This window comes from Oryctolagus cuniculus, chromosome 5 (assembly GCF_964237555.1).
Source record: "Oryctolagus cuniculus chromosome 5, mOryCun1.1, whole genome shotgun sequence".
Lineage (NCBI taxonomy): Eukaryota > Metazoa > Chordata > Mammalia > Lagomorpha > Leporidae > Oryctolagus > Oryctolagus cuniculus.
Window position 1 is genome coordinate 25,476,863 of NC_091436.1, and position 17,082 is coordinate 25,493,944.

Sequence of the window (17,082 nt, forward strand, 5' to 3'; positions counted from 1 at the left end):
CACCTCCAAGATGAACTAAGTAGGAAATTGTGGGTTAGAAAGTTTTAATAGAGGAAACCTATTCATGGTTTATACTGAAAACTTCCTAAGAAGTTTATTACTTTTCCTTTGCAGCACTTTACCCATATTTGAGCAATTCTCCCTACCTGCAAGTATACCCCTACTTTTGTGAACCACTCATACTCTTAATGGGACTTTGGATTCCATACCTATATACCCTTGGGACTTCAACAGTTTGCATCCTCTCGTCTTTTGAAGGAGTATTTGCAATGAGGCCATATCACACCTCACCAAAAGATGTTGTCTTCTAACATGTTATCTGCTAAATTTTTAGGGCATATATGAGGCCATTTTTTAGGGCAAATGGAAGTAAAATGTTATGAGCTAGATACTGTTCTATACACTTGACGTGCTCTAGACTGTCATCTATGACTGTTTCTCAATATGTCAGGTACTGTTCTAGATACTTGGAAAGTTCTAGATACTGTACTGTAAGTCTTTCATTGTTCTTCAAAATAAACCAAGGAAGCTTAAAATTTATCGAGCTCACTCTTCAGAAAACCAAGGTTGTGAATGCTTCTGAAATTAGCATCAGAAATTCCTGGACACAGAATTACAGTCCAGGTCTGCTAGTCTTCCAAGTCCCTGATCTTTTGTTACCTTATACACCATGCAGGTCAGAGTGCCTCATGAGGTGGTCATTTTAGCATCAAGGAGTCTAATAAATAATTCTCCTTTTGTGAGTTAAGAGTTAGATATATATGAAACTGAATTCCACTCCAAAATAAATAAAGGTTCCTTTTCCTCTATCAAGTGAAAATAACTAAACTTACATCCATCAGCCTCACAGAAAACTATTTTTATTATGTTAGAAAACCACTGCCAATCAATTAGCATTAATATAAGTTCCTTTCTCAAAAAATTATGGGGACCTTTTGTCCATCACAAAAATCACTGAATAATTAAGTTTTTGCTTCTCTGTGTCTCTTTTTTTATTAAAGGGAACAATAGTCCACTTATTTGACACAATTAAATTAATTTAAATACCCAGAGTAGCTAGGAGAGAAAACCAGTTAATCACAACTTAACAGTAACATCTGAGAATTAAGAAAAATCTAGCTCAATCTAACAAAAGTCATTTAATGAATGAGATCATCCTTTTGCAAAGCCATCATGCTAGGAGACTATGCGACAATCAGTGCTTACATTCAGTGACTTGGATATAGCTTCAGATTGACAAAATACTTTTGATCAATACTAGCATTAACAGCTGAAGGTGCTGCCTAATCACATGAACTATAGCCCTCCCAAGAAAGATCCGTTGACAAGAGAAGTGTTCATAATTGGTCAGTAGGCTTATGAGTATTAAAAAGCAAGCATGCATATGCATCTCAAGGATTCTCTTGCCACACAATGGAGTATTCTGGTCTAAATAGCAAGGTAATCCTTACAGTGCAGAAAGGATGCCTCGGGCTATAGCAATCTGAATACCTGCCGATGATGATCCAATTCCCACTCTTTGCCTTGATGTTAAGTTCATCCAGAAACCCTTCTACTCTCTTTAAAAGTTATTTTGCTTATATGGCGAGATTTTTCTGCCTGATCATTTTTCATCATAAATTACTTATCTGTCTGATTTAAATTTAGTCTATAAGCACTTGGTTGGCATGTGTTCATTTCCTGAGAGAAAGATTATCTCCACAAGGACTAATATAACTGAGGATGTGGGTTTGGTCCCAGGCTACAAGGACATTTGCGTTCTGTCCCACCACACTGTAACACCCACAAGTGGCTCCCTCACTGCCCTGGAATTATTTGGAGAGAAGGGAGGAGGAGGGCTAATGACTTCTGTGTTTTGTTTGTTTTAGATTACATGCATAAGCCATCTATGAAAATACATTACAGACAAAAGTATACTCTAGCCAAGTCATGTACAGGGTTTATAACGGGAAAAGAAGCTTTAGGGAGGTTGATATGCTTGTTTCTTGGGATCATATCAACAATATATCAGTGTCCCTTCTTTCTTCTCCCCTGAATGATTTTCATTTTGAATTTAGAACATGACTATACCTCAACAGGAGCATGCTTGCAAAGATCATTTTGCTTTCTGTCCCAAAAATGAGCAGTTGTGCCAGCAACGTTTTTCAAATAAACTTCTTATTGAAAAAGTAACTGAGCACCAAAAAGGAAACCTGTTGAAGTGAAATGGACACTATGAGAAACAGTGACTTGATTGGCCCTTGTCCTGACTGTTGATGTACAACTTAATACTTTATCCCTTTTAGTATTTTTTTTGTTCTACTTAATACTATTGGTTGAACTCTGTAATTAACAAGCAATTATTCTTAGATGTTTAAATTTAACTGAAAAGTGATCTAGGTTAAATTAAGAGTGGGAATAAGAGAGGGAGGAGATGTACAATTTGGGCATGCTCAAGCTGACTTGCCCCAAATGGTAGAGCTAGAAATGTGCCAGGGGATTCCAATTCAATCCCATCAAGGTGGCATGTACCAATGCCATCTCACTAGTCCAAGTGATCAATTTCAGTTCACAATTGATCATACTGATAGATCTAAGAGTCAAAGGGATCACATAAACAAGACTACTGTCTGCTAATACTAACTGAGAGAATAAAAAAGGGAGAGAATGATCCAACATGGGAAGTGAGATACACAGCAGACCCATAGAATGGCAGATGTCCTAAACAGCACTCTGGCCTCAGAATCAGCCCTTAAGGCATGCGGTTCTGGCTGAAGAGCCCATGAGAGTATTTTAGGCATGAAAAGCCAAGACACTCTGGGGGGAAAAAAAAAAAAACTAAATGAAAGATCTCTGCAAGTGAGATCCCAGTAGAAAGAACGGGCCATCAAAAAAGGAGGTAACTTTCTCTGAAGGAAGGAGAGAACTTCCACTTGACTATGGCCTTGTCTAAATAAGGTTGGAGTTGGCAAACTCAAAAGGCTTTCATAGCCTTGGCAACTCATGACAAGAGCCTAGGGAGATTACTGATGCCACAAAGGAGTGTCAATTTGTTAAGTCAGCAACAGGAGTCATTGTGCACTTGCTCCTCATGTAGAATCTTTGCCCTTAATGTGCTGTTCAATGTGAATTAATGCTATAACTAGTACTCAAACAGTATTGTTCACTTTGTGTTTCTGTGTGGGTGCAAACTGTTGAAATCTTTACTTAATATATACTGAATTGATCTTCTATATATAAAGATAATGGAAATAAATCTTGATGTGAATGGAATGGGAGAGGGAGCGGGAGTTGGGAGGTTTGCGAGTGGAAGGGAAGTTATGGGGGGAAAAGCCATTGTAATTCATAAGCTGTACTTTGGAAATTTATATTTGCTAACTAAAAGTAAAAAAAAAAAAAAACTAAAAAAAGAAAAAGTAATAAATGCTTATTGTGAAAATTTGTGTGAATTTTTATATTTGCCCTTTTTTAAGATTTATTTTATTTATTTGAAAACAGAGTTACAGAGAAAGGTAGACACATACACATAGAGAAAGAGAGAGAGAGAGGAGAGAGAGAGAGAGAGAGGTCTTCCATTTGCTGGTTCACTCCCCAAATGGCCGTGACGGCTGGAGCTGAGCAGATCCGAAGCCAGGATCCAGGAGTCCAGGAGTTTCTTCCAGGTCTCCCACGTGGGTGCAGGGGCCCAAGGACTTGGGCCATCCTCTGATGCTTTCCCAGGCACATTAGCAGGAAGCAGGGTCAGAAAAGGGGCAGCCAGGACTAGAACCAGTGCCCATATGGGATGCTGGCACTGCAGGCTGGGGCTTTAACCTGCCATGCCACAATGCCAGCCCCTATCTTTGCCTTTTAAATCTTCCTGTGATGACCCATGCTGTATAAATAAAATGGGAGGAGTTGGAGAACAAATGGTCATCTTTGGAACCAAAACGGCTCAAAGATGTTTACATGGAGCTGGGGCATCAATGACCTGCCTGCCCAACAGCCCTGCAGGGTTGGCTGTCTTTGGCATTAGAATCATCGCATTCTGACATCAGCTTAGGTGCCCTCTTCAATTGCTGAGCAATTATGCATTCTTTGTGTCTCAATTGAGATGGGAGGTTTTTATATTCAACTAAGTACTTTGATAATCAGCAGTTTAGGAAGTTGCCAAGGTTGAGGAGATACTTGATGCTGGTCTATGACAAGAGCCAGAACCCAAAGAAAAATCTGCTTCTAGAGCTTTTCTTAGCTTGAGACTCTCCAATCTCAAATACCATTCTTCAAACATTATTGAGCAGGTCAAGTGTAGCCACATTCTTCTGTGGCTAGGACAGAGCAGAGTAAGAACTGGCTGCAAGGCCATGATGGGGACAGCTTTCCCACCCCAGTGTGTAGGGACAAGTGACTTCCTATTGTCTAAGGCCTTTTTTTCTATGTAAAATAAGTGACAGCCTTTGCCACCCACGTGGGAAACCCAGATGGAGTTCCGGACTCCTTGCATTGGCCTGGCCCAGCCTTGGCTGCTACAGCTATCTGGGGAGTGAACCAGCAGGTGGAAAATCTTTCCCTCTCTTCCTCTAACTCTACCTTCCAAATATAAATAAATAAATAAAATAAAATTCCCTTCTAGGGTCAGTGAAATCATGTGACAGCAATGAACACAGTGACTGGTGCTTAGTCCTCTATACATGTTAACTCAATTTGCCAGAAGGTCTACCAAAGATTTCTACCCAGTTCCTTGGCTTCCCTTCCTTTTCCAGATAAAAAGCATTAAGAAAGTTCCTCCACTTTTCTTAAAACATAACATAGAATACTCATTCCGTAACTGGCAAGATTATGAAATACAGGCCTTCTCTGAGCAATTCTGAAGCCCTGTGCACTAGCATATTTTGTCTGAATACCTGGATTAACTTATACCACTTCAAATCCTTTGGAAAGTAAGCAGAAGAATAGGGGTCAGCATTGTGGCATTGCAGGTTAAGGCACTACCTGCTACATTGGCATCTTGTAACGGTGCTGGTTTGAGTCCTGGCTGCTCTGTTTCTGATCCAGCTAGCTCCCTGCTAATGATCTGGGAAAAGCAACGGAAGATGGACCAAGTACATGGGCCCCTCCCATCCATGTGGGAGACCCAGATGAAGCTCCTGGCTCCTGGCTTCAGCTTGGCTCAGCCCTGGTCATTGTAGCGATTTGGGGAGTGAATCAGCAGATGGATGATCTCTGTCTCTCTCTTTCTCTCTCTGTAACTCTGCCTTTAAAATAAAGTAAATCTTTTTTAAAAAATTATAGCCTTTAAAAATAAGTGGAAGGATAAATTATAATTTAAAAAGAAAAGCAGATTTGGCTAAAAATGTGTTCTTGATAAAGCAAAACAAAATGGTTTCTAGGAACCCTTAGCAAAATATTTTACTAAGTGGATACCATTCACTTGTTAGGATTTGCTGCCCCCATGGAATGTATGTGATCATTTCTTGCCAAAAATATTCTTTTGCAATTGTATAGCTCCAAACCAGGCCTTCTTGGAAGCCTGGAGAAGAGTTACAGATGATATCGGATACATTTAGTAATGATCCTTTTATACATATATATATATATATATATATATATATATATCTTGAATTCCACAGATAAAACCTTGTATTCTCAATTTACGAACAAGAACATTGGGGAAACACGTGGGAGTTTCAATCTGCATTCAATTGCTGAAATGAGAAGACAAAGCAAGAAAGATTATCTTTTCTTGTCAAAACTTGTAATTTGCAAACTGGCCTGTAAAACTGCATAAAGCCCTTGGCTGTGTGGTGTGAAACATATTCTAGGAGAAACAAGAAAAAACACAAAGGACCACAGGCGTTTGCTTTAAACAGCCTCAAGGAAAGATAAAGCTGTGATTTTTTTTTTTTTTTTTTTTGATCCAGATTTGGTACCAGCCCCTTCTTATTTGGACACATTCTCCAAAATGAGAAGTTTTGGTCAGCTCGGGCTTTATGTATGTAGCTAAAAATGTCTATCAGGCAGCGAGGGAAAGCAAAGTTAGGCTGGGTGTGTCGCAGAGTAGCTGCTGGGAGACCCTCTGATAGGTGGGGTGTCTGAGTTCAAATCTAGGTAAACTGACTGGCACCATTTACCAGCTCCCAGGCAGGTGAGCACCCCTCGCCTGTGGAAGAGAAGCACCTTCTGTGAATGCAGAACGATGAGCATTTGTGCCTCCGGGGCTTGCAGGGCACAGCCCTCAGCACCATGTGTGGCCCTCAGCGAGCAGGTAGAAGTGAGCGCTTATTACTAGATTTCCTGGCTCTGAGGTTGTTGGCGGGTCCTGTCACCATGGGAAGGGTGACGGTGAGAAGTCTCGGAAGGTGCAAGGAGCTGTGCTCATTCCCAGGCTGAACAGCTGAGGCTGCTAGGAACACAGTGTCTTCTTTAGAAGTCTGGGTCCTGGGGCTGGGGGCTGCAGGGAGCATTTTGGAATATTCACGTAAGAACGTTCCTCTGTCCAAGAATGTGGGAGCCGGTTTCCTTTGCTGATGCAAGGCTAACTTCTGTTCTCTACTGTAATAGCAATGCCCTCGACACACAGCAGTCACGTTCTCCTCCAGGCAGCGGAGCCTGAAGCGTCTTTCTGTGCAGTTATGTGTGCCCGCGTGAAGACAGTCACCTTCACTCTGTACTTGGTTTTTCAGGCAAACAAAGCAGGGGTAAGGGTGGGGAATCTCCTTAAAGTCACATGGCAGAGGCGGGAGTTTAGCACAGTGGTTAAGCTGCCCACTTGGGACACCTGCATCCCACATCCGAGTACCTGATCTAAGTTCTGGCCACTCTGCTTCTAATCCAGCTTCTCGCTATTGCGCCTGGGCTCCTGTCATCCATGTGGGAGACCCGGATATACTTCCTGGTTCCTGGCCTCCACCTGGCCCAGCCCTGGCTACTTCAGAGCATGTGGAGAAAAACCTGCTGATAAAAGATTCTCTCTCTCTCTCTCTCTCTCCCTTTCAAAAATAAAATGAAAATAAATAAATGAATTTTAAGCAATCACACGGTGAGGCCATAGAATTAGTTTACGTTTGGGATTCTCATTTCACATCTCTCTCCTGTCTTCTGCCTCCTTTTGGTGAAGAGTGAAGAAGGCAGTAGAGAATCCAGAAAAGCACAGGTGCAGATTGAAATGTTTGCTCATATATGGACTCAAATACAGACCTAACCTATAGGACAAAGGGACATTCCCTGCAGAGAAACTTCTGGAAAAGCATGCTCTTCAGGCGAGCTTAGGAGACAGCTGGTTTAGCAGGCCTGCTTGTGAGCTGAGGCCCCACTCCTCTCTTTCCTTGTCTTCACCCGTCTCTTCACCTTGCCCCTGGACTTTCCTGATCACATCCCCTGTAGTCAGAAACATGTCTCAACATTTGTTCCTAACTGGAGATTTGTCCCAAAAATAAGCATGATGATCACACAGACACAACAAAAATTAATACATTTTGTGTTAAAAAAAAAAAAAAAAGAGAGTCCACTAGTTCTCCTTCAGAGGCAAAACAAAACAAAACAAACAAACAAAAAAAAACAAAAACAAAAACAAAAAACCTGTTACTGTTTATATCTGGCTGAAGTAACAGAGCACTGAAGCAGGTACTGGTTACCTCAAAACTCACACCAGGACTGTTGGAGGGAGCCTCACAAAGTTTGTGGGAAAATGGAATGAAATGATAGTGTACAATTTCCATGAAGTCCCTCTGTAGGAATTTCAGGAACACCCACATAGAGGGTTGGGGAGAAGGGGAAAGATGAAGAAGGAGGGGGGAGGAAAGAGAGAAGGGAGATGAGGGAGAGAGTCAGGGAGAAAAAAAAGGAAAAATACTGCATCTTGCCTTGGTCCCCAAAACAAGGACACAGAAGACCCTGGTTTTTTTTTTTTTTTTTTTTTTTTTTTTTTTTTTTTTTTTTTTTTTGGTGGGAGGAGGTGGGAACATTTTTGAGGATAGGAATTGCATGTCTATTTTATAAGATATGCACATCACTAATTTTACTTAAGGTCATTTCTACCTTTTCTTGATCTAAAATTTCAATATATCTCTTACTTATGAATATAAATATAATATGAATATAAACCGCAGGCTTCTTGCTTTGTGATATATTAAATATCTTTATTGCTGAAGCCATGGCTGGATGGATTACACTTTATTTTCTGAGATATTTTTGTGACCCTCTTTGTCCAGAGAGTGAGAACTTCAGAATGGTACACAGTGCATGATAATTTTCTATACTGTCTGGGGGGAGGAGGTGTTAATGGAAGAGTTTACTTATTTACTGAATGCAGCATTTTTCAGTTGGTGATATAAAGCAAGGGCTACTTTAGAGTTTCAGAAAATAAGCATAAAACATTTAGTCAACTGTGAAAGAAATCTGACTTTCTCTATGAAAGCCTATTTCAAATGACAGATTTGGGTTGTTTATGAAAGTTTTGGGCTGTTCTGAGATACCATTTTAGTGAGAATGTACTAAACAGGGTGTTGTTAGAGAATGAATAGAAAAAATATGGCTTTCTTGGCTACAACAGAAAATACTCCCAACTAGTCTCATCAGCTTTATTGCACGTACTTTTAATATTGACATAAGCCAAAAATAAATTACCTCAATTCCGATTCATTTACATTTTATTATTTCTCAAAATTTATTACAATATTTGTTGAAACTCCTAATTCTGTTTGGGCAGTTGTATGCTCAACCCCTAAGGACAAATCATAATTAGTTTAAGCTCTGGCAGCCTCTTTTATTATGCTCTACTTGCTTTCCTGGTCTCTCCTGCAGCTGGTATAGCCATGTCATGGTGCTAACCAAGGAGCTTCTGGGAGTGACTTGTTTGCCTGATGAAGAGGCAGACACTTGGGGAGGGCTCCCTCCAGAGCTGCTTCTTCTTCCCACCTTGACCATAGTTGTAAAAGATGTGATGCTTATGCCTGGTGCATTACCAAACCTCTGGAGACCTTAGGTGGTAAGCCCAAGGACAAAAAGGTGACATTCTGCAGATAAAAGAATGGAAAGCAGAAATGCCCAAGTTTCAAATGATATGACTGAATAATACCACCCTGAAACTACCTGTCTGCAGGCTTCTTGCTTTGTGATACAGTAAATATCTTTACTGCTGAAGCCACAGCTGCATGGATTACACTCATCTAATACTGAATGATTTAGACATTGTTCCTGATACTTGGGATAGAGCAGTAATGGAAACTTGGCCTCATGGAGTATGAACCAAGTCAGAGACAACATGTACTGCAGAAGTAAAAGGATAAAAATATAGTGTGCCAAATAGTGGTAATTACTACAGAAAAAGGAAAGCAAGGCAACGGGATGGAGAGTGAAGGGAGGCTAGCTCATACAGGTTATCCAGAGAAGCTTGGTAGAGGTGATCATTTGAGCAGAGACTTGAATGAAGTAAAAGTGAGCCAAGTGGGTATCTGGGAGTATTCTATTTCTTTCAGCTGAGAGCATCATTAACTTCTACATCCAATAAGTTCTTAATCATTCTTCAAAACAGAGCTCAGATATCTTCATTTCTCGGACATATTCCAGGACCTCCCACCCTCTAAAACTATATGTTTCCTCTTTGAGGCTATTTCTCTGACTGTAGGCACATCTTTTGTTATACTCATCAGGCCCTTATTTTAATTTGCTCGTTGACAGAGCTTGTAAATTCACCCTCTCTAGACTATGAGCCCACTGAGGGACATAGTCAATTGCAGTCAGTACTTCTCTGGCTCCTAGCATTCAGCACTTGCTATTCAGTGGGCTCCACGGACCCACAATTAACTACTGACTTGACTAGAACTTGTGTCCTTTGAATGTTCTGGGTACAAATATGTGCTTTTCTCCATAACGTGATTAAAAATGGGCACCCCAGTAAACTTTTATTAAAGTGTGACTATTTACTGTGAATAAGAAATCTGTCTCGTAAGCATAAAACAAAAGTTGATTACTCTGAGCTGCCATGAACATGGGCAAATAAAATAGGTCACCTAGGTAGAAAGCCTTGGGTCTTATTTGGAAAAGAAGCAATCGCAATCTGGTTCCTATAGGGTTCACCCATCTAATCATATTATGTCCTCAGTCTTTGGAATAGGCTATAAGAAAAATAATTTTAAGATCACTTACCTACGCTAGGTTTTTACTGTCTTCTGAGCCTGCCAACCAGTATTGGGAAAATATTTGTTGATGGTCTTGAATGAATCCTCATTTACGAACTTCTGCACTTTCCCCGCCCCAGGCAACCCAATTACTATTCCCCATTTCAGGACTGAGCGGGGATGGGGGACTGGGGAGAAACATATAATTGACAACCAGAAGAAACAGGCTTTTACCATAAAATATAACCTAGTTGATATTGTATTTTTAACTCTAGAGGTGAAGAGAAAGGAAAAGGGTATTTAAAGAAACTTAAGACGTCAGCTACGACTTAAAAAAAAAATAGAAGAGTTTGATTTCAGGTACCTGTGTGAAAATTTAGTAAGGAGAGTATTAGTGGATATTAAGTGTATTTTTAAGTTAAATATACAAAGTTTGTAGAATAAACAATATACTTTTAAGAAATTTCTCTCTTAATGCCAAAACAGAGGGAAAAGCATTGGCTTTTATTTAAAATTGAAATAAAATCAAGTTCCCTTCTTTTATGTGTTATATGACTAGACATTAATATATGTTGGCAATTAATATTAACTAATGTGCCTGTTTTCCATTTAACCAATTTCTTTTATTTAAAAATCAGTAAGGAAAACACTGTTTTCTAAATAGTAGGAATTTAACAAGGTAAATTTATATGTGTCTCAACATTTTACTTTTTTAAAAAAGACTTATTTATTTATTTATTTGAAAAATACCTGGAGAGAAGGAAAGATAGAGAGAAACAGAGTTCTTCCACCCACTGGTTCATTCTCCGACTAGAATGGCAGGGCTGGGCCAGTTTAAAGCCAGGAGCCAAGAACTTCATCCAGATCTCCCATGTGGGTTTAGGGGCCCAAGGATTTGTGTTATCTTCCGCTGCTTTCCTAGATGCATTAGCATGGAGCTGGATTGGAAATGGAAAAGCAGCCAGGACTCAAACCGGCTCCCATATGGGATGCCAGTGTCACAGGTGGTGGCTTAACCTGCTATGCCACAATATCAGCCCCTCAAAATTTTTCTTAAGGGGGCCGGCGCCATGGCTCACTTGGTTAATCCTCTGCCTGCAGCACTGGCATCCATATGGGTGCCAGGTTCTAGTCCCGGTTGCTCCTCTTCCAGTCCAGCTCTCTGCTGTGGCCCGGGAGGGCAATGGAGGATGGCCCAAATGCTTGGGGCCCTGCACTCGCCTGGGAGACCAGGAAGAAGCACCTGGCTCCTGGCTTCAGATTGGCACAGAGCCAGCCATGGTGGCCATTTGGGGAGTGAACCAATGGAAGGAAGACCTTTCTCTCTGTCTCTCTCTCACTCACTGTCTATAACTCTACCTGTCAAATAAAAAAAAAATTTTTTTTCTTGAAACTAGCTTTGAGTTAGCTAGTATGGAAATAAATGAAGATTTTTGGGAATTAGTTTTTGGAAATAAATAGAATATATTTTTTCTCTGAACATATATCTGAGATCTTTAAATTTTATTTTCCATAGGTTTCATAAGGAACAGTCCCCATCACAAATGAAAAGAAGTTTTAAAGAGTTCTAAAATAGTTTGGCACATCTAAAATCTTCCCTGGTTTTTACAAGACATGGTTATAACATCAGAAATGGTTCCTTGACAAACAGCTGTGAGACTAAACTCATATAAGAAAGCTGGATTCCAGAAACGTTATAGGCCTATACTGCTTTGCTCCTCATACCCTGGAAGCCCGTTCCAGGTGAGACTCAATCCAAACCTTCAGGGCCTCCTCACATCCTCCCAGAGAGGAACCTCTCCAACTTCACAGTGGGATCAGCAGGCCAGCATCTGCACCACAGCCACCCAAGGCAACACCAGGACAGAGGTACACTGGTGTGGTATGAGGTCTGATCATGTGTGTTACTCAAGCTGAGCAGCTGTGAATGAATAGGGAGCACAGAGCTGAATTAATGGAAAATGTTTAATTGCTCTTTTTCATCGAAAGAGCTACTTTGGCTAGTGGCTAGAGACATGTCTGGGGTTTCTGAGAGGGACACTTTCATACTCTATCATGTGCTTTATCTATTTATTTACTTATTTATTTTTTTCAGGTTAAAAGGCCTAAGCTTACTTTCTTAACTATAATGGGATCTCGCCAGCACAAAAGTCAACAAATTCACAGGAGACAGAAGACATTCTTGGTTTGATTGCTCCTAATAAACTTCAGTGCTTCCAGACCACAAAATTGTCATAGAATTATTTGTAATGCTTCTTTAAAAGGGTGACAAGGTTCAGAAATAAACTGCACGTGGTAAGAAGAGCCTCCCTTGAGTGATCCCTGCAAAATGAGTTGCAAGGCACTGGGAGTGGTGGTGGTTTCCGGCCATTAGCGTTACTAATCAAGGCCAGCTTTGCATTTATGGGAATCTACAGAAATCAGGATGATACATGTGATGCTCACTCAAGCAACCCTGCCTGATGCCTTCAAGGTTATGCAGAAACAAAACTTTACTCCAATTATCTCTGATTGGAATGCTTCATGATTTTTTATATATCCTTGAAATAAAGAGAGCCCAGGAAATAGATACATTAGGTCTGCGGGTCACAGAATCATATTTAGTACTGCAAGCTCACATAAAGCAATTACCGTCAACTTTCAATTAACCTCGGTACTGAAGGAAGATGTAGTGTAGAAAGCACAAAACCTAGATAACCTACCCGGGTCTGTCTTTGCTGCCTTGGTTGCAACTGAGGTGAGACAGAGATAATGGGAGCCCCAGGAAAATTTGCTCGGGGCTAAGAGGCTCTTCAGAGAACCCTGAGCAGAGGTGATAAATTCAGCCACCATTCTTTGCTCTCTTTCTATGCCCACAGCCTTTCTGCCCCACATCATAAAGCAAAAATAACCTTGTTTTCCCGGTAAACTTCCGATTGACAAGCAGAAAATGTGAAGTGGAGGAAGCCACTCAGCGAATCTGGCAGTCCCCTGGCAGAGCAGGGGAGACTTCTGGGGCCCCAGATTGCTCGGAGCTGAGGCTGTGCACTGTCTACCTGAGGATGTTCAAGCCACACCCAGTATTCCACTGGGTGTTTGTTTCCATAGGATTTCAACTGCACCACCCGAAATAGTAAGAGATGTTGATTTGTAAATGTTATCATTAATCATCTGCACACATGATAAAGCGTTCTCTACTGCAGATTCCCACAGGCATTACAACGCTGCATCCATCCAGTCCTGGGCATCACTGCTATTCTCATCCTTCTGACGTGATCAGCCCTCCAGGCCGGGCAACTTCCTTCTTGGCCAGGAGGCACAGGAATCATAAAAAGGATGCCTCGTCAAGCAATTTGGCTTTGCACCAGGAATGGTTTGGCACTTTAATAAGGAAGGAAGTCTCAAGTCATATGAATAAACTTCCAGTGGGATTCTAAACCTTTTTGAGCAGTACAGGACACAGAAAAAGGAACACAGGGACATGTGGACACCTTTCAAGCTACAGCAAATATACAGACTCAACAGAAAGGAAAGCTGGAGATAACCTCAGAGAAAGGGCAAGAATTCACACAAGTACATGTTTTCATTAAAAAAAATCTTGAGGCTAAAATACTTATTAAATAGCCACATTCAAATCTTCTATAGACATAACTTAGAAATAAAATGAATGAGATCTTAAAAGAAGGCATTTGTTGAGATTGGTTAATTTTTTTTCACTCAAAATGAATTTCTATGTACTGGAGGGAGAAATCTGATGTAAATTGGGAATATATACATATATAAAGTGAAATGACAGAGTAAGAAGGAAACAGGAGAAACCATGGAAAATGCAGTATTTCTAGAGAATATTGACCAAAGTTCTTCTTAATAGGAGAGACAGAGATAGAGAACAGAAAGAAATGTAGCCAAGGAACTTCTAAAAGTTCAGAAAAAATAACAGGATAGAGACTGTAAAAGGAAAAGTAACTCACACATCACAAACGATTGTGAAAAATGGAAATAATGACCGTGAAATATCAGTGAGCAAAGAAAAGTGAGCTAAAGAAATCAGCAAAGTTGCACACCTCTGATTCAACACTGTTGATTCTTCCATTTCTTCTATGAATTTAAAGAAAACAGTTCACCTCCTGCGAGCTAGGCAGCATGGCAGGCCCCAGGGAGCAATGCTGCAAAAACCAGTCCTGCTGTCAGGAAACGCACACACACCTGTCATGGAAATGTGGCTTCTGGTTAAAAACGAGGGTGAGGAAGAAAGGTATTTTTATTCCTCTCTCTTATTCTAAAACAGAATCAAAACAACACCCAGTAAAAAATGAAGGAAAACATCAGATGTAATGAAACAAGAAAAAAATAAATAAAGGCACCACTCACTTTACAAACTATGAAACACAGGTGGGCTAAATGAAGAAAGGACACAAAAGTTGACGGATACCTCAAGTCTCAAGCACAAAAAGGTGCAAAAGTTTACCGTAAATGAAATGTCATTAACATCTAATGAGCCACTGAAGACAGCTGCAAGGTTCATAATGTAAGACAGAGTCTTCTTGTAGAAACACAGTTTGATACCATATTCATACACACACACACAACTTGAAATTTCTAGATAACTCTCTTACACAAAAAGCATGTCCTGGAGCCGGCAGTTTGGCACAGAATGAGGGTTAAGCCACCACTTGTGACCCTGGCATCCCATACTGCAGTGCCAGCTAGAGCCTCAGTTGTTGTTCTTCCAATACAGCTCCCTGCTAATGCAACTAAGGAAGGCAGTGGAATATGGCTCACTTGCTTGGGCCGCTGCCACCTATGTGGGAGACCAGATGGAGTTTCTGGTTTCTGGCTTCTGGCTTTGCCCTGGCCCATTTGGGGAGTGAATCAGTGAATAAAAGTTCTCTTTCTATGTCTGTGTCTGTCTGTCTCTCTCTCTCTGATGCTCTGCCTTTCAAGTAAATAAGTCTTCTAAAGAAAAAAAAAGAAGAAAACATATCTTTACACATTAAGCCAGTGGAAATTTTTTCTTAGATAACCATTCTGATGGAAACAATTTGAATTTTATTAGGTAAGTTAAAAAAATAGTAACTAGTCCATAGAGCATTGGATCCTGCTATTTTAAACAGAGAGTTCTGCTAGATGGTTTCAATCACCCATTTATTTGGGTTTTCAGAAGAATGAAGCTATGAGAAGAAGAGTATCACCAGATCACAATGCTTCCCTACCCTTTTGTTGATCTCAAGAGTTAAGAGCTATTTCACCAAGAAAATACAGCTCAACACACTAAAATGGCAACTGAGTGACAACGTGAGTGCCTACTAACTGGTGGTCTTCATGCAGCAAGTGTGGGAAAGCTCCTGCCAGCTACAGACCTGGAAAATATGAATAAAAGCTACTGGAAAGAGTAGGAGAACAATTTTCTGACTCTTCCCACCATGAGTGTTGGAACTGGCACAGATGCAAGACCATGTGACTGGTGCTTCCATTTTCCAAGAAATCAATGGGTGGATGAAAGGTCTGATTTTGAATTATGTAACAAATTCTGACTTGTCCTCATGATTTGAGACATACAAGAATTCTCTTATTCTTCTCCTGGCTACACATAGATAAAAATCTATATAGTCTCATGGGCCCTTTAAAGCATCTCGTTCACATGCAGACAGTGGAAAATTCATAGACTCATGAAGGAGATTGGACTATGGGATGGAAATCTAACAGAAAACAATGAAAATCAATAAAATTATAGATCCAAACATTAAGCAGCATTTACTTCAGTGACATTAGCTAATGGTACAGTTGAGTGAGTGAAGAAGTATGAAATAACATTAATTTCTTCTCCCAAGTTCAAAAACGCTAGAATGATCAGCCAAGGACCATACACTTCAAGTCTGAGCTGCTTGGGAAACAGATAGGAGCTGAACTGTGTCCCCTGCAAAATTCATATGTTGAAATCTTATACCCCAGAACCTTAGACTGTGACTGTGTTTGGAGAAAGGGCCTTTAAAGAGACAATCAAGGTTAAATGAGGCCACTGGAGTGGGGAGGAAGGCAGCCTAACTCACTATGACTGTTCTCCTTGTAATAAGAGAAAATGAGGGCACAGTCAGGCACAGAAGGAAGAAAATGTGGAGACACAGTGAGAGGACACCCTTTCCAAGTCAGAGCGAGAGAGGCCTCAGAAGAACCAACCCTGCCAACACCTTGATGTCCGACTTCCAGCCCCAGAACTTCTGGTCTCTGTTGTTTACACCACCCAATCTGTGGTCCTTTGCTACAGCAGTCCCAGAAGACTAACAGACAAATCTCCTGTTTTTCTCATACAAGTCTGAAACAACACTCAAGTTCCTTTTGTGGCTGAATGCATTCAAAGTGTTCATACTCACAACGCCCACAGGAAAGGCCACCACGGCTAACATCCAGTCACGAAGAGAGATGAGCTTCTTGAGCTGTCTCTCCTGTTCTTGGCTCCCACTGCCTCTGGTCAGGAGACTGGAAAGATCAGTCAGCACACAGATGCCGAAAAAGACAGCCTGGATAACCTGTGGGAAACAAAAGTGGGACTCAGTCAGTGAACTCTCAAGAGGGCCAAGTGCAGAACATGCTGTATGTTCACACTGGGTGCATAGTAAGAAAAGATAAAAATCACATTTACAGAACTGGCCCGACCAACAAAAAATCCTGAGATATTTACAACTTGCTAGTATAGGTGAGAAAACTCATCTTTAAAACACTACTTCCATTTTCACTCACCTCCAGACAAGTGAAAAACATGCACCCATCTAAAGAGGCCCAACAGAAAGCAGTATCAATGGTCAAGTTGGCACAGCCATTATTTTAAAGTATCACATTTATGGCTTTTATTATACTTATATTGAATACATTAACTAGTGAGGTGTAACACAATACATGAGACAATTCAATCTAAAAGTGAAGAAACCTTTCCTATGCTTTCATCTCTTAGATTTAGACAATGCTTCCCAACAACAAAGTGGTAGAATGCTGATGCTCCAGTCATAAAGAAACCAACTGAACACAATAA

The 17,082-nt window shown here is 40.6% G+C and overlaps 1 protein-coding gene across 5 annotated transcripts in view; it reads right to left on the reverse strand.

Annotated features, from left to right (window-relative positions):
- Positions 1-17,082, reverse strand: part of AIG1 (androgen induced 1) — a 356,709-nt gene that overhangs the window by 245,830 nt on the left and 93,797 nt on the right. For all 5 annotated transcript variants that reach the window (XM_070073475.1, XM_070073476.1, XM_002714854.5 and 2 more), the window contains exon 2: positions 16,427-16,582. In XM_070073475.1, coding sequence (XP_069929576.1) covers positions 16,427-16,582 — 156 coding nt within the window. The remainder of the gene's footprint in view (positions 1-16,426; positions 16,583-17,082) is intronic.